The 24,821-nt window shown below is 41.6% G+C and overlaps 2 protein-coding genes across 3 annotated transcripts; one reads left to right on the top strand and one right to left on the bottom strand.

The window, feature by feature from the left end:
- Window positions 1-1,535: 1,535 nt before the first annotated feature.
- Window positions 1,536-23,166, top strand: LOC133969303 (gap junction delta-2 protein-like). 2 transcript variants are annotated; one of them, XM_062405701.1, is made up of 3 exons: window positions 1,536-1,631; window positions 21,077-21,190; window positions 21,725-23,166. In XM_062405701.1, exon 3 carries the CDS (start codon window positions 21,727-21,729, stop codon window positions 22,819-22,821), a length of 1,095 nt encoding a protein of 364 aa, XP_062261685.1. In that variant the 5' UTR covers window positions 1,536-1,631; window positions 21,077-21,190; window positions 21,725-21,726; the 3' UTR covers window positions 22,822-23,166. The 2 variants fall into 2 exon arrangements, 1 of the variants encoding a protein (XP_062261685.1); XR_009924193.1 differs by lacking the exons at window positions 21,077-21,190; window positions 21,725-23,166 and adding an exon at window positions 7,075-7,149.
- Window positions 5,011-18,418, bottom strand: LOC133969302 (vascular endothelial zinc finger 1-like). The gene is made up of 5 exons (XM_062405699.1): window positions 18,333-18,418; window positions 11,599-12,350; window positions 8,525-8,594; window positions 8,265-8,427; window positions 5,011-7,432 (listed from the first exon to the last, which is right to left on the bottom strand). The coding sequence occupies exons 1-5, from the start codon at window positions 18,363-18,365 to the stop codon at window positions 7,068-7,070; spliced, it is 1,383 nt and encodes a 460-aa protein (XP_062261683.1). The 5' UTR covers window positions 18,366-18,418; the 3' UTR covers window positions 5,011-7,067.
- Window positions 23,167-24,821: the final 1,655 nt, after the last annotated feature.

Raw genomic sequence — 24,821 nt, 5'->3', positions numbered from 1 at the left:
AATTAGGATTATTATCATACAAATCCGTAATTTATCATTAAATCAGTTGTCGTTTGTTAGGGTTTTCTGATGTGACCACTTTGAGTAATTCTGGGCCACAATAATCCTCATCATCTCAGACAGTGGAACGCCATTGTGTTACCATGTAGTGTGTGTTGAGCACCATAAGGCCCACAGGGATTATATACATATCTCATTTATATTACAGGTCAATAGTGAGCTACATAACAATTTGGACTGTGATATTTGTTATATGGTACAGTGTAACATTTACAGATTCTTTTCTTTCCTCTGTGTTTTATCAAAGGCTGAGTCTGTAATTGCACAGCCCTGCTCCCATCCCACCACTCAAAGTCCACCTTCACTTTAGTTATTACAAATGCTGAAAAGTAAATGAGTACTAAAAAAATATTAATTCACCTTGCATTCTCTGAATAATAGAGCACACCAAAAATAAAGAAATAACTGTTTGTCCCTGCAACATCCAGACTGAAGTGGACGGCTTGTCCTCTAATCAGGACAGCGCATGTGTTATGGACGAGGGGGGGAGGAGTGTGCAGGTTCCCACAAATATTAAGCAACAGTACACACATGGCTCAATGCTGCAATGAGGGTGTGATGTTCCTTCCTTTAATATACCCTGATTATACAATGGTATGTGAGTCACTTTTCATGGAGCCTTGTGATCTTCACCATCCATCTGTCCATCTGTCTCCTCTCTGCTGATTGCAGGGGGAACTGTGTATCGCCCTGTGATAGACGTCCACCCGTCCAAATTGCAGACTTGCATGGCCGCACGTACATGAATCAGACAGTGCAGAAGTGAAAAACCAGACCAAGCAGTTGGGAACCTCACTGGCGTACCACAGAGTCCACCTCCATTCTGCTGAAACTAGCAATATGACTTCCTCACACTATACGATGCAGTCTCACATAGTATTTGAAGTTGGTCTACAGCGACAATAGGAATGAAACAAAAGCGAAGCCAAGTTTCGATCCTTCACTATCTGCTGTGGTCCCAGAAACTGCAAATTCGGTCCTGGTGTGTTAACAGCACAGATTTGATGGTGACATGCCAGATGGACGCTGTGCCAGCCTCAGCTCTTCTTTTCAAATTCAAGTAAAGGAGGAGATATTTAATACTGGTTGTTTATGCTTTAGAGAGAATGGCACCGAGGGGAACAGTGTGACGATAAGTGAAGTATACGTTGTAGAAACACATAGACATTGCGGTAGATCCGTGTTGTGGCTTTTTGTTCAGGCAGCACTACACACAAGCACTACCTGGTAAGACTAGTAATACTACATATATAATACTACATAAGGTCTGTTAGTTGTCTGGAACTACTTGAAAACAGCGTCCAACTGACTATTTTAAAGTGAAATACTGTTTTACCTCTATTACTCTGCACTATTTTAACAGCTTTACTCTGTATACAAATGGTTTAACATCGGAGCTGAGGATAGAATGACCCGGTCCCAGCCTGAAAACTCACTCAAGCCATTTGGACTGTTGGACTATAGGACAGTTCAGACACCACGCCTGACATGGAGCTCGCTGCCTCGGATTATATTAGACGTGCAGAGTGTCCAGCGTCTTTGGTGGCCAGGATTTCCAGTCAACCTTCCAGGTGGGTGGGGTGTGTGTGTGTGTGTGTGTGGGGGGGGGGTGCTTTAGTACCAACTGGATCCTTTGAGAGTCGGAGCCTTTTCCTTAGAGCCTGACTCTGGAGTGCACCACTCTGATGACAGCAGACTCAGGTTATTGCACTCTTTGGATTCGACTCTTTTTGGTGCAGGTCAAGTCATAGCAGAATCCACGTCGATAGAACATTGGGAAATATGTGTAGCTCAGTCTGTGAATGAGATGTGCCATACCCAGAGTGCATTTTGGCTTCTGCAATGTGCCAATCTATACATGTTTGACTTTCAAATATAATGCAGAAATAACACTCAGCTGATTCAGCAGAATTACATAAGGAAACAGGAACGATGGATTCAAATTATTTGGACCGAAATCATTCAATATTTTCTTTCTAAGTTACTTGAGAATTTGAAGCAATTAAAAAAGTCATTAATTTGCACAAAAAACATTTTATAGAACCCCTGCAGATCAACTACTATATAACGTATCATTTTAAACTAAAACCAAACTTTGAAGGAAAAACATTCCACGTTTTCATCAGGAGAAGGTGATCACGATCATGAAAGTCTGATATTATGATGCAGCACTGACTTCTCACCTCCCATAGTTTCTATATTGGCGGATTTAGAGCTTGAAGAAGGAAAATACTTTTAACCAGGATTCGTTTAAATTTTTTGACCATTGACCATTCTTCAAGACATTTATAAATTTCACAGATATAAGTCCTGCTGGCAGATTTTCTCAACACCCACAGACGACAGTGTGGGCAGTAGGAAATTAAGTGTCAATTTATTCCCAGTTCCCACGTACCATAAGGACACAAAATAGGTCCCACTTCATTACAACATGTCACTCAGCCACTGATACAGACATTTGTCTATGCACCACTCAAACCTGTTCCTAAATCCTTGCATGTTGTGATAATGACAAAGTTGCAGATGCGTGCAGAACACGTAAGATGTGACAGATTCGATCAGGGGGCGAAATTATGATTTAAATGTCAAGTGGTGTTTTGGTGCTTTGGAATTTGTTGTTTTTTAATCATACGTCAGCCGTCTGTGCAGTTGAAATGATCGATATTTGTGCATCAGGTTAATATTCAGTTTACAGTTTCTGTAAATGAATCCACTCCCCCCCGGGTCTCCTCAGTGCTCAGGAACATGTACAAATACCCACTGAGTCAACGTTTTTAAAAGATGCCATTGTAAACTCTGCACCTCTTATTTTGAAATATCCTTATTTCAGAGTGGTGTCTGTTGGCGGTTTGATATCAAGACAATTAATATGAAAACAGGAAGTGAGAGAGAGCAGGCCGCCTCTAAACTTCAACTGAACTCTCAACCACACAGAGCAGCCAAGTTTTTTTTCTTTTTCAAGTTCAGGGCACTCTTCCAACCTTTATTATTTTAACTGAACACATACAGCTGGACAACAGGGAGGAAGACAGAGGAGACGGAGCTGCGGCTCTGAACTTGGGACCACATGGGATTACATTTTAAGGGGAAGAACAATGTAGACATTGCTGACGATTTTCAAGTAAATCCTATGTTAGGAAAGCTAGTACCTTTAGGAGGATGATATAACAAAAAGTAGAATATAACCTAAGAGCACTGAAATATTATCCAGGCAGGATAAGATGCAAACTTTGCCATTTGGTAATTTTACTTTATCATTATTTTTTTTATTATTTTATCATTATAATTCATGTGATGGTTTGTTCTTATTGTTTTTATTTATTGTTTTTATTTATCTGTGTAAATACATTTTGCAAAAACCCTTGATTCTTTCAAAGCACTTTACGGTGCACTATAAACATAGTTATTTAAGTTTATTTTGGAAATGCAAACCAATTTGCTGACACTGAGGACCAGTGGGATTTACTCCTCACACGAGGATCACAGATTACAAGACTCAAGAGAGAGGAACAGGGATATGTACATAAACACTGCCACCTGCTGGACAACTCTGTGACGCAAAAACAGACAAAGGCAGGTCTCTTCATTGGATCTTTTAAAAACTTTTCCATAACTTGATCTGAACTGGAAACAGAGAAAATCACAAATCATTAAAACAAAAGGACAATATTCTCTAGAACTTCAGGCACTTCAACATAAGATAATGACTTTTAGTTATCATCTATATCTATATATAGTTTTGGGTTTAATGGGATAGTTCACTTAGAAATTAAAAATCACTCATTATTTACTCACCACTTTGCAGATGGAGGGGAGGGTGAAGTGTTTGAGTCCACAAAACACTTTAGAAGTAACTAATGACTGATGCTTTAGACGTAGTAAAACAGAATGTGCCTCCATTCTGCTTGTGGTGTCTTCCAAGTGTCTGAAAGCTATGTTTTTTTTTTGTGGGGTTTTTTATATTGATCTTAACATTTGTAGTCACTTCTGGTGTTTGTGTATAAAGCAGCTGTAAATAAATTAAAACATCAGATACAGAAATGAACCATATGAGGCTGCAAATGCAAAAGGCACACATAGAAATACAACTATTCAAAATCAGTTTAAGATGGATGAGGTGCTACAGGTGGATTTCTTTTTTATGTCAGAGAACATATAAAATGTTAACTATTGCCTTTTCACTTCCAGGTAATAAAGTATACTTGATACAAAAAAGGAATATTGGCGACAAATGGAAGCAAGAGTCATCTGCATTGGCACTTTTTTGTTCCCCGACAGGAAAACGCAACCGCAGCCACAACACAATCGTTTTCTCTTCGTACTCTTTATCAAACTATAATAGAATCACTGAACTGTGACAATTGTTAACTCAATTGATTTGAAAACAAATTTGAGCTTTAGACAAAACATGAGAGGGAAAATCAGGCTGGCCAAGAGAGTGGGAAATACATGTTCTTACCAGATTTCTTCTTAATTTCAGGTTCACGGCAACAAAGAAACCAAAAAGTGAGCAGTAGAAAGAGCAGTGGATCTCTTTGGCAGCAAGGAGAGCCATCATTCTTGAGTTGAAATTGTCAATGTGGAATTATATTTTCTTGTTATTCACTCCAAAATTCTTTACTGGCAGACAGTTCCCGAGCCAGGATGCAAGTGACCTTTGTAATTTCTCTATTAGACAATTAGTCAAATCAGAACATGCAAATACTATATTTGTCCGAAATGTCATTTTTCATTTGCACCAATATGTGGGCTATATACTTTAATGGTAGAACCGTTTAGTTGACTCTAAATTATGATTAATGATTCATTTCAGGATTTAGATTTTAGTAGCTTCAAAAAAAAAAAAAATTATAAACTAGAGCTGTAAGAATTATTATATGGTGTAAAATAGTAAAAAGGTCCAAAGATTCATAATGATGACTTGATACTGAGCAGAACTTCAGACAGGAACACATTTGATAGTTTTCTTTTATTTAGACAACCCAAATAAAAGGCACATAACATTGCGCATGTTTATGTAATAATTTGACAAACATACATTTAAAAAAAAATGTAGGAATGTTTGATCTCTCTGCTAATCAGAAATCCTAACCTCTCATATATACAAAATTACCATTGTTAATGTTCTAATACAAAAGATTTATAAAAAAAGGTTATCTTATCTTTCACATCTATCTGAACTACAGTTTCCTTGGAACTAAAATAGTTTTGTACAAAGATATACATTCAACTGCTTTCACAAGGGTCCTGGAATTTCCATTTTTTCCCTTAAAAATAAAGAGTTGTTCAATTCCACGAGAAATGTTCAGTTTATCACATGGTTATTGTATCAAATTTGGCAAACAGGCTATCATAGTGTATCTACGTAAATGCATAACAACGAAAAAAAATAAGCTACACTATCATTTTGTTTAAAACAAAACTTGGGAAAAATGGCAAACATGCATATTGCATTTTTCAGTATGAACTGAATCAACTCGAGGAGCTGCAACACTGTCGAAATCACGTGGCATTCATTCAAAAAAACGGCTGATGCGCAACAGCTAGCGTTTGGGCTCATGCAACATCAATCGTTTCCCATTATTTTAATGGACACAAACTTGCATTTGATCAAACTCGTCCGGATCTCGGCCACATGGCGATGCGGCCCGAGACCGAACTAGGTTTTAAAAGAAACGTTAAAAAGGTACAGCATGTGTTTGATCATTTAAATGGACGGCTAAGTTTAAAAATCAATCATTGGTGGACTTCTCGTCCCTGCTGGAAACCTGGTTGTTTAACACAACACGTTTTTTTTAAAGTTTATGTGTAATGGGATTTATGTGATGTATCCTGAGTGAATGATCCTTAGTATCATCTAGGGGCTGTCACAGATAGATAATTAAAAAACAAACTATAGTGTACAGAGGAGTCAGACAAAAAAAATGAATGAGTCACCATTATGATGACAGTAACAGACTGAAAAAGCTTCACTATACCAGGCCTTTCTGTTTCTCAGCCACTAGATGGCCCTAAAGTGTCGGCTGGCAAACCCAAACACGATGGACTTCAATTTGATCTTTGATAATACTGCTGCTCACCTGTGTGTAGGATATGCTTTCAGTGCAAGACTTGTTTCTGACTTCATGGAGAGAAAAAAAAAAAAAAAAAAAAAATGAACACTACAGATAGGCAAAGAAAAACAGACCTTTGTGTTTCCGTACAAACAGAAAAACAACACACAAACATTTCATAGTCAGGAGGACAGTGTCCACATATCCACTTGACTTAAAAACAGAAATGCTGACATGAAAATACATTAATATGTCAACTGTTAGTCACTGTACCTTCGAGAGCATCCTACTATCTGAGAAGAAGAAGAAAAGCTATGCACTGTGAAAAAATAGTCTTCCATGTATGTGGAAGCGGCTGTCCCTTTTACTAGACTCATTTCCTATGACATTAAATAGTGATTAGCAGGCTATAGTTAAAAGAAAACGACATACAAGCAAAACCCAGAGGCTTCGGGAGAGAACTCGTAAAACATCAAAAACAGCAATTTCGTCGTTATTGCTTCAGTCCATTTCTCATCTCCCTTTTACAAAAAAAAAAGAAAAAGCACAGGTGGGTCTTCCTACGGAGTCCTCGGGAGTGTCTGAGGAATCCTCTCCTCTCGTCGGTCATCGTACAAATCACAGTTTCCTCTCTCTCTAACTGACTACGCTAAGTCCTGATATCAAGGTAAATCCTACTCAGTTCCTACTCAAAGTGTCCTGCGTCACTCAACATCGTTTGGGACGTGGCTGCGGCCTCGGGGTTCGGGGGCGGTGGGGTTGGGCTCCTGCCGGCCGCACAGCTCGGGTTAATATTCACTTGGTGGTGTGATGGAGTGTGATGGAGTAAACAGGGGGGGGAGGAAGAGCCGGGCTCGAGGTGCAAATCATGAGGACACAAGTCTCCTGTTTCGCTTCATTTTCCCTTTCTCTCTGGCCAGTTCAACTCTCTCCCTCTCTCTCTCTCCGCTTTCTTTACCAGGGCTGGGAAGGCAACACTTGGGACAGAAAAGGCATGCTATCAACGGACCTCATGGCAATGTTGAGCTGGCCTATATTCATAGGCATGGAGGAGGTTATTGCGACCGGGTGGGCAATATTCATGGACGCCGAGCCGGGGATGTTGACGGAGGAGATGTTGACGGGCCCGGTGATGGTGACTGGATGCTGGAGGCCCATTTGAGATGTGATGTTGACCGTGTTGGTGCTAATGTTCATCTGTGCAGCAATGGTGATGGGGTGGTTGTTGAGGTGGGAGAGGCCCCGGTTCATCGCCGAGGTGATGGGGGCAGAAATGGTCACAGATGTAGCTGAGGAAGAGTTGCAGACATTGTTGCCGTCTGGAAAAAACACAAGATAAGAGCATTTGATTTAAATTCTGCAGTAAGGATAAATAGATAAATACCATGCTACCTTATCCAACAGCAATCCCATGGAGTATAAACATTTGAATAGAACCAAAACATGGTATAGAAGCAACCAGGATTAGAAGAGGCTGGTGGGCTTTGATACGGAAGGCTCGACTAACAAAGTAAATACATCGAAGATGTTGTAAATAAAGGCTCAACAAAATAAAAGTGGTGGAAAAGGCAGCAAGAAAATAAGTGTAGTCGAGATATCTGTTTGTGGTTTGTTACGATGCAGGATATGACTGCTCCCAATAGGGAAACCAAAAACAGCCCCTGGTGGCTGGTGTAGGTTACAGCCCCCCTTCTGTCAGCAGATGGGTCATGGGGCAAAAAAATTCAAATAAATGTAGTATAGGCCAAATAACATTTTCCTAAGGCGTTTTTGGTTGTCATTTTGGGTAATTTGTTTCACACTGATGTTGAGTGTTCATTTTCTTGATAACTTTGTTTTTATTAAGTTATTTGGAGCTATAAATATGGGGGGGGGGGGACTTGCAATTGTTTTTCTGAGTGTTTTCCACAAAGTCTGCGGTCCGGGTCATTTCCTGGGCTGTGCAATATGTTGTCATTGTCGGCAGATGTGTACGTTTCATGTGAAACTGCAGGCAGGACAGTGCCCAAAGCAAGTGAGAAGAAGTGAAGACATGTTGTCCATCTTTGAATATACAGGCTTTAGTTAAGACAAGACATGCATTATTTTGGCAGGAAATGTCCAATGAGTGCATGTCTGACTGTCGTGATGCTAGTGGTGTTTATGGCGTACCTTTGTTACAGGAGTTAAAGTTGGTCTGTCCGTGAGTCTTCAAGTGGCTGGTGATGTAGGCTGCACTCAGCATCTTCCCGCAGATGGTGCAGGTGACCTTGCCTTCATGCCGGATCATGTGGGAACGGAGTCGGTCTTTGGTGGCGAAGGCAGAGGTACAGGCCTGCAGCCGCACAGCAGACGAGAGTCAGTGGGTTGAGATAAAACGAAAAAACAAATGATAATAAAAATAGCAGGGAGCTGAGGGTAATGACTCTTACCGTTACTTGACATTTAAACGGTCTTTCTGAGGAATGCACATGCTTCACGTGGCAGCTCAAGTGGTCTGGCCTAGATTCCAAAAACAAAACAAAGCCATGTTTAATCACAGTTGGACAGTGATGCAGTAAGCTGCAGTTGAGTCACACAACATCTTCTCGACAGTGTTTCCGCTTCTAAGGAGACTTCAAAGAAAAGAACAAGGAAAGAGCAAGTTTGTTGATTCAGATGCTTCATTTGTAATGACATTTTAATAGCGTTGGTCCTTGAACTGAAAAGAACATCATATTTTAAAAACAGTCATTGCCATCATCAATTGAAATATTAGGTTGTCTGCTGCAGATAACTTATTAATAAACATTTTGATTTAACCACTAACACTAAAATATGGGTTGTTGAAAAACTTGGATCAATCACTGACAATGAGCACCACATGTAAGCACATATGGAAAGTCTACTAAGATGTGCTGTGTAGAGGCTTTTTACACCTCACAAGTGCTGTATCTGCAGAAGCTTGCTGATGTGCTCTGTTTACTTTGATAATGAGGGGCTGGGCACACAGAAAAAAACCAAAATTCAGTCAATGGCAGTTAATTCTCCATGATCAATCGCGCGTGAGATAGTTTGACCTACTTTCAAAAACGCAACACACAGGGTTTTTTCCAACGGTGACAACTTTTTTCGACTATTAAGTTTTTTTTATTTGCTTTATCTTCTTTTCTAACATAACCCACATTACTTACCTACTTAGAGTTTGCAGTAAGCTTGATAGTTTCTGACTAAATGTCTCTCTGAGGATTAGGGGGAGATTATCCAGGCCACAATGTTAACTTAACTTCATTAACGACATGGGATGGGGGTTCGATTTGTTTTTCTGACAATGGTATACTTAAGTAAGAGTATATACAAAAACAGTGAGCAGTGAAGTGTATTGAACTGTTTGACGGTGACACCAACAACAACGACAAACAAACAAACATGCAGGGCCGATCATGCTGTGTTTATCTGATGTATAACTTAGAGAATTCACGGCTTTTCCCATCTTGCAGGAAAACCTCCCCCTTGATCTTAACAGCGAAACTGCAGCATTCGCAAATTCTTCTCGGCAGTGCTCCATCTTAGTTTGCATGTTAATTCTCGTGAAGCAGTGAGCTGAATCATGTTAGAAGTGCAATATTGGAGCTTGTAAGGGCTACAGCCCTGGCAGCTGCCCCCTCACCGGAAAGCTTCATGCTGATAGATTTTTTCTTAAATACAAATGAGAAGAGCCAAGTAGAATTTTCTCAGTCGGGCCGTGAACAGGAATCAAGGCTTTTTTTTTGTTGCCCTCCTGACAAGCAGTGTGGCAAACTCCAGACAGCGTCTACTTGGAGATCTGGCCGAGTGGCAGTGACTCAGTGCACTGTTATTCAGTCCCCATTCTCACTTTCCAGTATGCTGATGAATCCCTGCCCCACGTCACTGTGATGGAGGCATGCCCGAAAGTGCCCTACACAGCACGGTGCTAGGGTTACAGCTTGGCCAGGGCACACTGTTGAAGTTGTGTTGCTGTACATCAACTCTTACGCTGTAATCGATAGTCCTTGCTCACTTGTTGCTGATTTACATAAACAAGAACTTTCAGCTCACTGGAGGACAAGTAGATGTTTGCTGTGTTGATAAATCTAAAAACACAAAAAAAACGCTGAGCCATCCTTCGGACAAAATACTTAGTGGCTACATAGTAAGTGTTGTTGACCTGACCTTTACTGCGAGGTTCACTGAATTCCCGGGGGAACGGGTCTGTGACATGCTGGCGGGAACCACAAAGTGACAAGTGACGCCTACCCTCCCTTAATACCCTACTACCAGTGCTCTTCCTTGTGCGACAGTTAGAGCATGCGGTTGAAGTGGCGGGGGGTTCAGTGCAAGTACAAGTCTGAAATTACTTAGGACAACTATAAACAATTATAAAAAACACACAGACAATGGGACGCTATGTCGAGAGTAGATGGTCACTTTGCAGGAAATAATGCTGTGGGCGTGGACAACCAAACACCAATTACTTAATCATTGATATACAAGTTATGGGTCGCTATTTAGCAAAGGATTGGTAAACAACACCAAACATAAAAGGTGGTGATTTATGAATATATCGGGGGTTGATTTTAGCTTAGCGATCATGTCTTTCATTTTGAGATGATTCTCGAGTCCTAATCAAATGTGAAGAAAGTTGTACGTGTGTTACAATTATCACGCTGCTATTTTGAAATTCAATGCAAACAAGTCATCTCTCCTAATTCCTGGAATGCATAAACCTGAAACTGTCTCCATTCCAATATGAATACATTTGATCTTACGTGCACATTTCCTCTTTACGGTTGTTACTTAATGATTGAACGCATATGAGTTTCCAAAAGCAGTAAGTCAGAAATCTCTTTGGGGCATTTGCAGCTATCATTATGCATTGTCCCTGATGCTGCTCAGCCAATTGCCAAACTAACAGCTCCTCGGATACACAGACAGTGGAGCTGAACGCCACCTCCCTTTGTTCTGGAGTATAACATGCAGAGCTTCAAAGGCCGGGAAAACATCACATCCCAAACAAACCAGTGTCTAGTGCGATGACGACTTGATACCCAGCTGGACCCTGCTGGAGAAGACTGTTTTCGGGCCTGCCTCGACTCAAGGAGCAGGTTTACTGAAATAAGCTGTGTCAGTCTGGTCCAAGTGGGAGCAACTTATACCACTACCTTAAGAGCTACATGAGGAATGTGCAAAGACATTTGAAACGAGTAATGTAATCTCCCCATGAAATCTCCTGCCAGCAGTTAACAGCCAATCAATGCTCAGGGTTTGCCAGTGTGACGCCCTATGACAAGTGTGTCTGGTGGCATAGAGAAGAAAATAACTTAACATTAGAGATACTAAAGTGTGAAACATACAGTTTACAAACAATTCAAATATTGCCAAAAAGGTATTAAAAATAATTAAGTTTTGCAACAATATAAATACAACAGTGTCAGTCTTGATATTATTTGGCTGTTTAACCTTTAATTGAACAGTTACCTCAACCCTAAAAAAAAAAGATCCTTACCTGGAAAAGCCTTTCCCACACACAGAACATACGTAGGGCTTGTGGACTCCACCGTCATGAGAGCGGACATGGTAGGTCATTCGGTCTTTCCTCTTAAAGCGCTGCTGGCAGATGGGGCACTCAAAGGGCTTCTCGTCGGAATGGGACAGCTTGTGGCGATTCAGGTGGTACACATCACGAAAGGCTTTGCCACACATCTCACACCCGTGGTTTTTCTTGACGGGCTTGGCGGGTTTCTTGACGATGTTTTGCTGTGGCATGTTGCCCATCGCGGACGACGTCATGATACTCTGGCCTGAGGAAACCGAGGTGGTTGCTGTGGAGAGGAGGCCTGCTACCGTGGAGACGTAGGGCTGGTGCATGTTCTCCCGTGGCATGGATGAGATCATTGGTACCATGGTGGGCGGGGCATGGGCTGTCTTCTTTGGCCGGGACACCATTTTGATGCCAGTGTGGCTGGACTCGTGGCGTCGCAGGTGGTAGCTGTCACGGAAGGCCTTGTTGCAGTAGCCGCAGACAAATGGTGTTTTGCCTTTGTGTTCCTTCTTGATCACAGGCATCGGTGGCCGTGCACCTCCGCTGGCCACATTATCTTTGAGGAGATCCGCAGCACTGGTGGGGGGCTTGTGGTCAAGCTGGATAGGCAGGATAGGCTTCTGGTCTATTTGATCTGCTCCTGAATTGAGAAGCGGCAGCAGGTTGTTCTGGGCCATATGGTGCTGGTGCTGGTGATGGAGGGCCTCATTTGCCTGCTGTTGAAAATAAAACACAAATACAAAGATTGGGTTATGGTGAAATCATGATTAATTACAGGATGAGGTTTCAAGATCTATAAACTGAAGGGTTATCCTTTATTGTGGATGAACAGATGCTATAATCAGAAATACTTTATTGATCAAAAGGGGAAAAACATATATCATATAAAAATTACATTAATATTGGAGAGTGCAGCTGCAAAGCAACAGAACTGTGTCAAAACGCATAACTCTTCATGAGAATTGCCACAACAAATCAAGTGTTGCTGATAGCTGCATCACCACTACTGGGAGTTTGTCAGGAGTTAACTAGGACATGAATACAACGAGGGTTAGATACTTCAGATTTTACAGAATACACGATGAGCGCCAGATCTGTCAGTAAAGAGGTTGATGCAGCATGCCAGTAATGCTAAAGAATCCAGATATACTGGATGAAAAATGACCCTGTGGCCATGCCTGTAATATGGTCTACAGAGAACACTTTAACTTCCAAGAAGGCTCTAAAGAGCAGGCCATTAGCTTCGTGACAGAAATCAGTTAGGGGATATGTTGGAAGTTAGATTATGAGTCAGTGTTGGAGTGAATAATGCACACATGTAGACAATCAACAGTGAGCACAGTGGCGAAACTGCTCACTGGCTATTTGGCCATCTACATTGTGAAATTGTGGTTTTGTCTGCTGCTAATCGTTGCCAACTGCCATGACAGAAATGGATAAAGGGACCAGGTGCAATTAGCAGCAGCAGCAGCAGCACAAACAACTGTTTTTTAAGTTGGATTTCACTCATATAGTTTATCAGACACTATTTGTATCACTTGCCAAAGCCCTGACCTAAAATAAGATCACTTGATCCAAGGGAGACTGCTAAAACCAACAGGCAGCTCCTAAAAAAAGGATTTACTAAAAATGATTCAGTGAATTTTGTGTGGGCAACAACCACAGAAGGCCGGCCAAAGGCAGAGCATTTAAATAACATTCTTACCTAACCATTAATAGCCTGGGTATTTTTAAGGTTAATGTCCAATAAACAAAACAGCACAAATGTATTACAGAGATAAGATAATCCCGATAACCATGTACTCAACACCGATACAGTTCAACTTCAACCAATCCTGTTGCTGCTTTCAAATTATCACTTTTATTGTCAGTCTGCCGCAAGCAACTTATATCGGTATTGTTTTTCAGCTTAGGGTGGTTATGTTCAAACCAGGGTTCTGCCTTCCATCCAAATTTTGACATGAACACAGCTCACATCAGTATTTAATGAGTCACCCCCCAGTGAGTTGCCATAGATTTCGTGTTGACCCAGTAACTATTCTGCCTGCATAGACAGAAATGAACAGAGAAGCCAAACACAGAGTAGCAAATGGATGGATGCTAATGGTTATTCATTGATTCCTTTTAGTTCAAATTTCTCTGTCGTGCTATTGTTATATTGTGTTTACTTAAGACAGCAGTTAGTGTCAATATCATACCTGTATAAACATTTTATTATAATAAACGGACACATTCACAACTGGTTTGTCAACCACCAGCAAGAAAGGGCAAGGTGAAATACTTGACCTTTCCCTTTAGAGGTTCAATCATCCATCGAAGGACAGCCAAGAAAGAACTTGCAAAGGAGGAGGCAGGGGATAGAAAAGAAAAATGAACCGCACAATGTCCTCCTTATGTCATCTAGCCTATTGTGAAAGACACAAATCTGAGCAGTGATGCACTTGGGCCTCAGCAGGGGATCTTTGTATGCTCATCTTCATTGATTTGGCTCATCTATTCATGAGACAGGGACATTGTTTATCCACACACTGCGCGGCGAAACTAGCCACCGTTCCCTTGTACGCAATGGGACCTGGGAACTCGTGGGGAATGCCACCAAGCCCACCCATCCATTTGTCCGAGCACCTGCTCACACTTGCCACCTTCGAGGATTAGCCACCATCATGCCAGTGCTAACCCTTCCACTGGCACACCGGGGGTGGGGTGGAGTGGGGGGCTTTATGTTTGGGTGGGGGTGGGGGGGTTACCAGCCGGGAACCCCCTTTGTGAAGCTTGTGAACAGCAGACAGAGTCGCTGCAGACGGCCTGGGCTCTATACAGAGGTGCAGGGCCTGTAAGCTGCTGTGCTTTCATGCAGCTCTGACCATTTTGACACAAATGTGCTCTGACAACTGGGACTGCTCCCTCATAAATAACATCAAAATGGAGGGAGGGTCCTGATGGCTCCGCGGGGCCACTGTAGACTGAGCTCATGGTTCGATTTAGATTATGCATTGTTTCTTCGATTGCGTCTCTAGAGTTACATTAAAAGGGGAAGGAACAAAAACTTAAAATATTGAATACAAATATTTTTTTCTGGTACGCGTCAAGTCTAAGTTTTAATGTTTTTATTAGTTCTGAAATCTTGACACGTAGTTGCAAAACATCTCTTTTGCACTGTTATTCATCTTTCTGGGTGTTTTCATGGCATGTGAAGGTAAATGGAGACTGCAGGGATTCAGTGACCTGTTTGTTGCTGTCGGTTACAATTTGGGTGTTTTAGATTCTGCGAGGAGTTAGAAAATGTTTCAAAGTTTGCTTTGATGAACCAATTCCTTCACCTGGATTTGTACAGCAGCTTGTGAGAGATCAGCATCAGCCTTTCTTAAACTAATCATCCATTCCAAAAATGCTAAAAAACTTAACTGAATAAAGCCAAAACCTCCAACCAGCTTTGTCCTACAAATAGCTGGAAGGTAAGAGCTAACTTTATCTCAACTTATTTTAACTGTTATGAAATAGTAAGCCATCTCATATAAAGGACAAGTCTGACGAAGGATACATATGGCAAGATGAGTATGTTATTTTTGGCATAACAGCTACTATGAAGTTGATCATCTTGGGAGTTCAACACCAAATCCCCTATGTCACAAAAGATACTCTAGGAAATATTGAGTCAAATAAATAACTTTTTAATAGTTAACTGAAAAAGTCACCCTATGCCTTTATAACCACTGCAGTTACAAAGAGGGATGAGAACATGAGGTAAGATGTATTTGTAACAGTCATGTAAAACACTCATCTCCAGGGTCGCTCATAATTTTAATGCATGCTGTAATATCACACTTTTTTAAATTCACTTTTATTTTCTGAAATGCATTATTACCAAAATGCTGCAACCCACCAAACCTATATCATAGACATTTTGGTTTGTTAAATCAGGCAAAGCACACATGTAACTGATAACAATAAAACATAAAGTCCAGGTAGATAAACTGGTTCAGGGCTCTGGTATTGTGCATTCTGGCCAGCCGCTAGATGTTTTTGAGCCCCTATTAAGACAATGTATTTCATCCCAGCCTTGCATGCTATGACAAACCAGTATCCAGTACAATACATGAAACTGATGAAATGTTTCTCACTGAGTGTGTTAAGCCACAATTTTAAATAGGATATAAATTATTGTTAAGAATTATCAAAGCTACATAATGGGGGGGATTATGCTAATGAGTGGCAAAAGACAAGGGAAAAAGACTGGGACTGAAATCTTAGGTTTATGATTGAAGCTAAAACTCCATTGATCAATTTATTTACACGTAGAGTAAATCAGAAACAAATCAATTGCGAAAAAGTAACTGGTTTGTGAACAGTTGAAAATAGCAGGCTTTAGGCTTCTAGATTTAATGGCTATGAATATATAATCTAGTTAATATAATGTCAGACAACAACTTAATGACTTTATTGTATGACTGTGCAGTCCAGGCCATAATAAAAAAAACATGAATCACAATAGGGGCTCAACTGTAGCCTGATGAATACTGCATGTATCATTTACTGAACATATATATTAATAAGAGATACACCCGTACGTAGGGTGATATTCAAGCTCATTTACAAACAATAAAAAGATATTAAAACACCTGACAAGGCATTTTATCAAGAATACGTTATTCAATTTGGATAAAATACCTTTTGACAAAAGGTAACACGGCAGAAACCTACCCTGCTTCAAAGCAACTGACAATGGCTGAATGAAAATGTTGCTCTCCAAATGATTATTGGACACACAGTTTTACATAGTAACAGTGCGAGGTATGCGATCCATGCAGCAGGGCCTCTGGCAAGACGCCAAGCACCCGCCTAACAAGCCACAGAGTCCATCTGCCTTTTTCATCAGGAAGAAACGGTGCTCAGAGATGTGAGCATCAATCTCTGACAGCAGAGCAAAAGTACCCATGTGCCACAAAAAAAGGCAGATGCACCCTTTTAAAGCTCGGACGTGTAACTCTTTCTACAGCATCCCATGGTGCACCATTCATGTTCTTCTTAGCCAATAATTGCATTACACCAAAGCAGGGAGCACATTCATTTGTGGGTTTTATCTGCACTTTAATATGTTTCAGGATCGATAAAGCAGGTGCAGAAGATGGTTAGAGATCCAAATTAGACCCTTCATTTTAAAGAGGGCACATATTCACCAAAACTATCATAAAGGCCGGCTGCCAACAAGACATCTGCACCTGACTCTCTTAGTTTGATACAGTCAACTCAATATAAAAATATTAAATTGAACACCAACTCTGCTGTTCTTTTTGGGGACGTAGACTGCGACTGGGTGCAGTATTATAAAAAAGGTATTATGTGACTAGAACTGCAAAGCTCATTGAGGAAGTTTAGTTCCCGTGAGGCGTTTGTAGCAAATGAAATAATAATCCACAAAAAAAATGTGATTTACGACTTGGTAATGCACCTGCGACTGCTAAATGTCGATTTTTTTTTTTATTTTAGGGATACGTTTCTATTCTAATTATAAGCTTGAGTAAACAACATGTGAAAAACATCAGTGGAATCCGCGGGAAAACCCTCCATCATTTAAAATATAGCCTTTCCGTTTAATATCCGGGGTCTTCGGTCTCCCATGGTTACACTGGGCTTAATTCTGCCATGCTACGAAAGGCCATGGGAATAAGATGTTTCATTCATGTCTGGAACAATAGCCTTCCATCTTTACACCAACAGTTAACCGTGTCAGATCAGGCCATCGCTCCCAACCGCTGCACCCACTTTACTCACTGGGATATAGATTCATATATATATTTATATAATTGCGTAATGTCGTTGCTAATTTCTAATCAAGCTTCTCGTGTTAGCTTCGTAGTTCGCGTTCCTTTCCGCCGCGGTAACCGGAATAAATAGAGTTAATGAAAACCGAGCTGTGCTAACAAGTCGGGGAACGATGTTTTTTTTTTTATTGTTGTTGTTGTTGCCGATGATTGCAAGCAGCCTCGCCCGAATTAAGCTAAATGAGCTAGCGAGTTTTGATGAGGGCAGCCGAAACACCGTTAGCCAACTTGGCTAGTCGCCGTGGACCTGGAGGAGGCGAGCGGAAAGTTCACCGCGGACTTGCGAGTCGTCGTCGGTAAATCTCAGCGTCTCAAAGCGCGTATTCAACATTTACCGACGCGATCCACTCGGAACCCGAACCCATCCGTGGGGTGCACCGCGTCTACCGGGAGAGCGATCGCCCGGGTCTCACTAACAAGAGTCCGACCGAAGCCTTCCTCGGCGGGGGAGAAAAAACAGCTCTCGCTTGGCTTTAACGGTGCAGCTGCAGCAGCGACGGCGGGTCCAGCTTTATCGCCACTTCCAGCGGACTCGCATGTTTTCCCTGGCTCCGACTTGGCCAACAAACTTCACAAACCCCCACATTCACCGCCGATATAGCTTGTGTTTCGGACAAAGAACCATGCACGCGATCGTCGTCTTTATCGAATAAACTGGTTCGGATGAATTGATTTTTTTGTTCTAGCGTCATTCCCGAGCCTCACAGCTGGAAGCCTGGATTCATATGCCATTGTTTTGCTCGGGGGTGACTTGCTCCTGGCTTTACTCGTTTTAAAAACTGCTTTTGCCGCCAACGCGCAAAACCCCGACGCGAGTGAAAGGTTGCTCGGCGAGCCGCCCCGGTTTCCCCCCCGCCCGGATGAGAGTGGACTTACTTGGAAAAGAAACGTACTCCAGCTCGGCTCCATTTCCACACTTACTAATTCTGTAGGAAACCTGGTAGAAGCCTACAACAAAGCAACCAAACATGGCAGCTGAAACAACTTCCGGTTACCTCGAGGGCCGAACCACTACGCGCACCAGTCAGGGGGGGCGGGTTTAAATGTAGTTTGTTGTGATGAAAGCTTGTTTTATCTAGGCTGCTTTTAAAACATTAGTGTGTAAAGTAACGTTTTTAGGATTAAAATGAATTACACGTTATTGTTTGATGTTATGTGGATGATTGTGCTGCAATCACGAAACGGCTTTAATTTGGTTCGATTTGTCAAACACCCCCACACTGTGTTATCGCCGATTCCGCGAGGGGCATTTGTTATAGTGGCCTACTGACGCATGTGGTGCGTTTATGACTGTTTCAGTAACACTCATCTTTCTTCTGAATGAGAAAATGAAACCGGGAAGTTGTTTGTTTTCCTTTCAAAACACAAAGATGTTATCTTATTCCTGTGATGTGACATGTTTCAGTTTAAACGGAGCAAGAAAGGATCCGCGTGTTCAATTTCATTCATGGGCTGTGAATGAATGAATACGCCAGAGCTCGTAAATTACGCGGATTGGCTGCAGTGCACTTAAAAATATCCAACATTGCACCAGAACAACACTTGCGTCATATAAAAAACAGTATTGTATATCAATAAAAACACATGTTCTATTTAAAAAATAAAAAAGTAAATATGATGAATGAGTCTCTCCCCATTGTTTTTCATTTAAAAATAAAGCCCATGAAATTGTTTCTACTCTATTTGTGTATGTTCATTATCCCTCACACTTCATTGTTGACACATTGAGGTTACTTATTTCTTAAAAATATTAATTAATTAATTTTCTTCTCAGGAGATAGGAAGGGATGCGGCTCAACATTACGCAAACCATATCCTGTCAGAATAATTGTTCTACATGTGGGTTTGTTTATTACTAATCTCACGAGTACACGCATTGTTGTCCTTCACTGTGGTTAACCAAATCTTTCAGTTTGACAAATGATCAACTAACATGTAAGGGAGTCAACCCTGAGAACGAATAGCAACTGACACACACAGGAAACACACACATCTGCATTGTGTTATCCTGATGTTTCGCATCTGTCTCAAAGGTCTTTCGCAAATGAGCGTTTAAAGAAACTATGACGGCATTTTCTCATGGACATCAATACATAACCACCGTCTATGTGACAAGCCTTTCAGAACGCAGGCAGACAGTACCGGGAATACAATATGATGATGTGTGGTCAAGTGACACTTTCAATTCTGTGGACAGCTGAGACCGAAAAGTACACAAGTACAGAGGCTCTGGAGTTACAAGAACAATGGGTGATGCCAGATGACCTTCATGAGTACCAAAGCTCAGATAACAGACACACACAAATGTTTCATTGTCATGTCATTGAAACATCTTTCATTCACACTTGGGGACGCCTGAATACTGCAGCTTCATACAGATAACTTCCCTTTTCTTATCTCCTATAATTTGAAATGATAGTCTATGAGATTGCAACATTTAGTTTAAGGCAGCACAAGACCTGAGGTCACCAAAGCAACCCGGCCTTTGGCAGCAACAGATAATGTGCACATTGCACACTTAGACAAGCATGTCACTATTTGTCGTTATTTATTTTGCATTATGACTATTGGACCGCTGTATCAGCCAAATATAACATCGTTATTCCAATGACAACCTTGTAGCATTTTTCTCCGATATAGCACCAATTAATGATAAAGGGATTTCTTATCCCTGTTTCTCAAATCAAGTGGAGCATAGCCCTCAGCTAAAGAAAGAGGTTTCTCTCCAGCCCTCACATATAACTATCCCTAATGTGCAGAGCCACCAGGGGAGAGTTTACCTCCACAAAAGGAGATTCTATTTTAATCCCTGTCTGTGTGTTGATTGTTTTTAAAAGTGTGTTTGTTTGTGAGCTACATGACTCAGAACCTACTGGATGGATGAGCACAAAACCTGGTGGAAGGATGCGGCATGTGTCATTAAAGAACCTGTTACATTTGTGGTGCAAATCCAGATCTGGGGGTGGATCAACGGATTTCCTTTCACTTTGTTTAACATCAGGATATAAAGCATTTTTCAAAATTGTCCTTGTTTTTCTCATGGGTCGTAATAAAAGAAATTAAATAATCAGGCATGTTTAAGGAAACTGCTATTTACAAGTGTGTGAATTTGTATCAACAAACAAACCTACAGATCAAGTGAATTTAGTGGTTCCATTGAAACTTTCTTTTTTAGTTTTCCAAAGAGGAATTTCCAGCTTTTGCCTCATTGTTTCAGAATGTCTTTCACTGAATTGTAAAACTTCATTACAATAGAGGAAAATTGATTTACAGTGCTGCAGGGGTTCTTCACATTATAATTTGAAGGTCATTAAAGAGCCTCCATTAAGACAAACGTATGAAAAAACCTTCTGGGAACTCGAAACCGTGTATTTCAGCTCCGAAATCAAAGTGAAAACAGATCCACGCATGTGCCAGTATATTGTCCCCACTCTTTCCAGTAGCTTCCCTGAACCCTCTGCTCGTCCGTGAATGGCTGTTCAGGGAAGGTGCCCCCATTGTGCATTTCAATCTTTGTCCCACTGTACATTGAAAGCCTTTATTCACATACAGTGCAATGAACGTTTCAGTTAGAGTTAGGGAATATGTGTGGTCAGCCCATTCTGCTCTCTCTCATCCAGCTCACAAGATACAACAACATTCGGCAATGAGCTCCACTTGAAAATACAGCTATGCAGATTGCTTCCTCTGATAATTTTCCAGCTTCGGATAAGGAAGACGCAGACTCTCCAAAGGTAAACACCTCCGGGAAAGAACAAACATTGTAGAGCTGATAATGTTTTTGGCTCGTTTATCTTTTAAAATGTATTTTTCTGGTTAATTTCAAAATGAAACGTTGAATTAAGTTAGTTAATGGGTAATATGAGAATGTTTTTATATACTCGTGTTTTTTTTAGCCTTTCTTTACTGAAACAAACAGCTTACTACGGATTTTATAATATTATGACCGTATCAATTCTAGATTGCTAGATTGTGACATACGAACAAGAGTTGATGACACACTGAGAAAGCTATTTTATGGTCTTTACGGTTGTTACGAAAGCTCTCCATGGCAATATTTAAATTCAGATAATATGTGAACGTCACACATTGGCAGATACATCTGGTTTCATGCACCTGCTTCCTGCTGGGTCAAATTTCGGCACCTTTCTGAGGAGCACGGGGTGTATTAGTAACCTCTACACTTTGAACATAGATGAGGTATTGATCAATGAAAAGAAACATGACTGACGAGTGTAACTAATGTATTGACTGTCGTGTTTCCACAGAAATGGGAGACTGGTCCATTCTTGGCCGCTTCCTAACAGAGGTTCAAAACCACTCCACAGTCATTGGTAAGATTTGGCTGACCATGCTGCTCATCTTCCGCATCCTGCTCGTGGCCCTGGTGGGCGACGCCGTCTACAGCGACGAGCAGTCCAAGTTCACCTGCAACACCCTCCAGCCCGGGTGCAACAACGTGTGCTACGACACCTTCGCTCCGGTCTCCCACTTGCGATTCTGGGTCTTTCAGATCGTCCTCGTATCCACGCCCTCGATTTTCTACATTGTCTACGTCTTGCAAAAAATCACCAAGAATGAAAAGGTGGAGGTGAAGAAGATCGAAGTGGTGTCCAGGTCCTCACCTGCCCTCGAGAGGGGCAGACATGTGGAGGCAGGTAAGGAGGGCGGCGGCCATTACAGCCCAAATGAGGCCTGGAGCTCTGGGAAGGGCGAGTGTGAGGAGAAGGGTCAGCTGGAGGAGGAAATGAAGGAAGTAGGGAAGGACCCGACCCAGCTCTCCAGCCAAGTGCTGCTCATCTACATCATCCATGTGCTGCTGCGCTCCATCATGGAGATAATCTTCCTCATTGGGCAGTATTACCTCTTTGGATTCGAGGTCCCGCACCTTTTCCGCTGTGAAACCTACCCCTGCCCGAACCGAACTGACTGCTTCGTGTCTCGAGCCACGGAGAAAACCATCTTTCTCAACTTCATGTTCAGTGTCAGCCTCGGTTGCTTCATCTTGAACATTGTGGAGCTGCATTATCTGGGCTGGATCTACATCTTCCGGGTGCTCTTCTCCGCCTGCTGCACGTGCTGCGACACCAACAGGGACCCCATGCAGGTGGAGCTGTACTCCGACCACAACCCACTGCTGCTGGAGCTCAAGCACTCCTTGCGAGGCCGGGTCGTCCTGCAGACCTCACCCGCCACGTCGTGCGACAAGACCGGCGGCGTCCCCAACCAGGGCCCGGCCATCTCCTTCGAGACGGACTCTACGCTGGAGTGCACGTCGAAGAGAAACGTCGATGAGAAGGAGCGCGCCAAAACTAGACAGCACAATATGGCGAAGATGGGAAGAGGCAAGAAGTCCTGGCTGTGAAGCTCCAGTTTTCTTTTGTGTTTTACTGTAGATATATTTTCTTTCCATCTTTGACTGCATTTGTGTTGATTTAAACGGAAATCTTTTCAAGCTGCATCACGTAGAATCGGCTTAAGGGGTGAAAATGAGAGGTTCTGGGATCAGCCATCAAATTTCAGTAGGACAGTTTCAGTGTGTTTATTTCCTCAAAAGATATCACATGTGTAAGTGTATTTAGCTTTACTAGGCTTTTAGGGGTTTGGAGGTGTTGCAATTTCCTCTATATTCACTGTATTGGGAAGAAACTGTGTAAAAAATGTTTTGCAGCATTTCTTGAAAGCTTTTCTATAAATATAGTCAAACCAATGTACAGTATTGCTTTGATTTATTCATACTTCCCTCTGCTACACCAACACTATCATTACTGACAAAACACAGTCCGTATTCAAAGAGGCAGATGCTGCGTTTAGGCACCAGTACCTTAGTGGGCCTGTTAAGCAGCAAAGCGTAAGGACTCTGATGTGGTTCGGTCTCCATGTTGTGTGTGATTCTCATTGTTTTGTTTTTCCTAATTGTGCTACAGGAGGCCAAATTTAATCAAAGTCAGTGGAGTGTAACTTGCAACATGTCCAGATTTTGCCTGTCACGGTCAGACGTACTGGAAAAAACCTCCTGCTGGGAGTTATATCACATTGTAAACCAAATCAATAGGATATGCTTATGTTTGATAATTTGGATAATTACATGTGTCTGATGCAACATGGAAGGAACAAATTGGGGCAACTAGAATCACACTAACAAACCAGAAAAACAATTATAAAGAAAAGTCAAGCAAAGAAACCTACACAATCGATTCAGTAAAATGAAATATAACACATGAAAATAAAACCTTTGCAGGTTAAGTATAATTTAACTGTAACTGCATCCTATGTTCTATGTCAAAACACCAGGAGGGGTCACTGCTGTCCAGTTTACACTGATGCTGCATTCAAGTACCATTGGAACAATTCATATTTAAAAACCCACAAAATAATGCATATTGAATTTATCCACACATCATATGTACAGACCGATTAAAACTTAATTTTTGAGAATAGAGACATTTTGTGAAACACTGAAAAAAGAGTTTAAAACCTTCTCAAGCGTTAGTATAAACACATGTTATAAACTTTATTCATGTTTAGTATTTATGTTGTTAAAGTAATGAGAGTATGCGTGTTTAATTGTTGGGCAATTCACTTTAATTTAATTTTTTAAACAAAGGCGAGATTGATTGCATTCGCTGCTGGTCGGGTGTGGTAAATCGGAGCTCACAATGAGCCCTCGAACGCATCACAAGTACCTTTCCTCGCACCTCCTGTCAATTCTGAGGGAAGAAAATGCAGCAAACTTCTGGAAAGACAACAACACAGTCATTGCAGGTAAGTCCCCGTCACATCTGCTCACAGTGTTTACCCTGAATGTTTTCATACGAAGGACATGTTTACTGTCTGTGCTGTTGTTCCCTGAGGTGCTGGAGAATGAGGGCAAAGCAGCTTAAAGCCAGAGCTTTATGGTCAAGCTGTGGGTTAGTAGCACACAGAACGTAGCTGTGCTGTGAGGTGACTTCACTGAAGCCGAAAGACAAGGTGGTTTCAACGCTTTCCTGCAGAAAAACAAGTTACCAGGAGAATATGCATGGGACGGGAAGTGAGTGTAATTTGCTTTCGGCTGTTTTCATTGCCTCTGTCAACTCAGGACACGTGACCAAGTGTGGATTAAGTGCGAATTGATGGCTTTTCAACAACAAAGCAGGGTTAATATGGCTGTGGGTGTTCAGTGGAGAATGTCATGCACCGGTGTTGAGATGTGGCAGGTGCACGAGCGATGCTGAACGTGTGACAGCAGAGCAGGTGGGGTCAGAGCTCCTCCAGTCCGCAGGGCAACTTCACACGTGTCAGTGTAAAGGACCAAGTGGACCCAATCCAAATCAAGTATGTAGTATTCATGGTTTTAGGCTATTCATTTTATAATGCATCGAT

This window comes from Platichthys flesus, chromosome 15, assembly GCF_949316205.1.
Source record: "Platichthys flesus chromosome 15, fPlaFle2.1, whole genome shotgun sequence".
Classification (NCBI taxonomy): domain Eukaryota; kingdom Metazoa; phylum Chordata; class Actinopteri; order Pleuronectiformes; family Pleuronectidae; genus Platichthys; species Platichthys flesus.
This window is presented reverse-complemented; position numbering and strand designations above follow the sequence as displayed.

Bases quoted from the DNA above. Each gene is read 5' to 3' on its own strand.
- LOC133969303 (XM_062405701.1), top strand. From the start codon at position 21,727: ATGGGAGACTGGTCCATTCTTGGCCGCTTCCTAACAGAGGTTCAAAAC.
- LOC133969302 (XM_062405699.1), bottom strand. From the start codon at position 18,365: ATGGAGCCGAGCTGGAGTACGTTTCTTTTCCAA. The intron at 8,595-11,598 runs GTAAGGATCTTT...TTTGGAATCTAG, and splicing joins TGTGGGAAAGGCTTTTCCAG to GCCAGACCACTTGAGCTGCC. The intron at 7,433-8,264 runs GTACGCCATAAA...TGTTTTTTCCAG, and splicing joins CTTTAACTCCTGTAACAAAG to ACGGCAACAATGTCTGCAAC.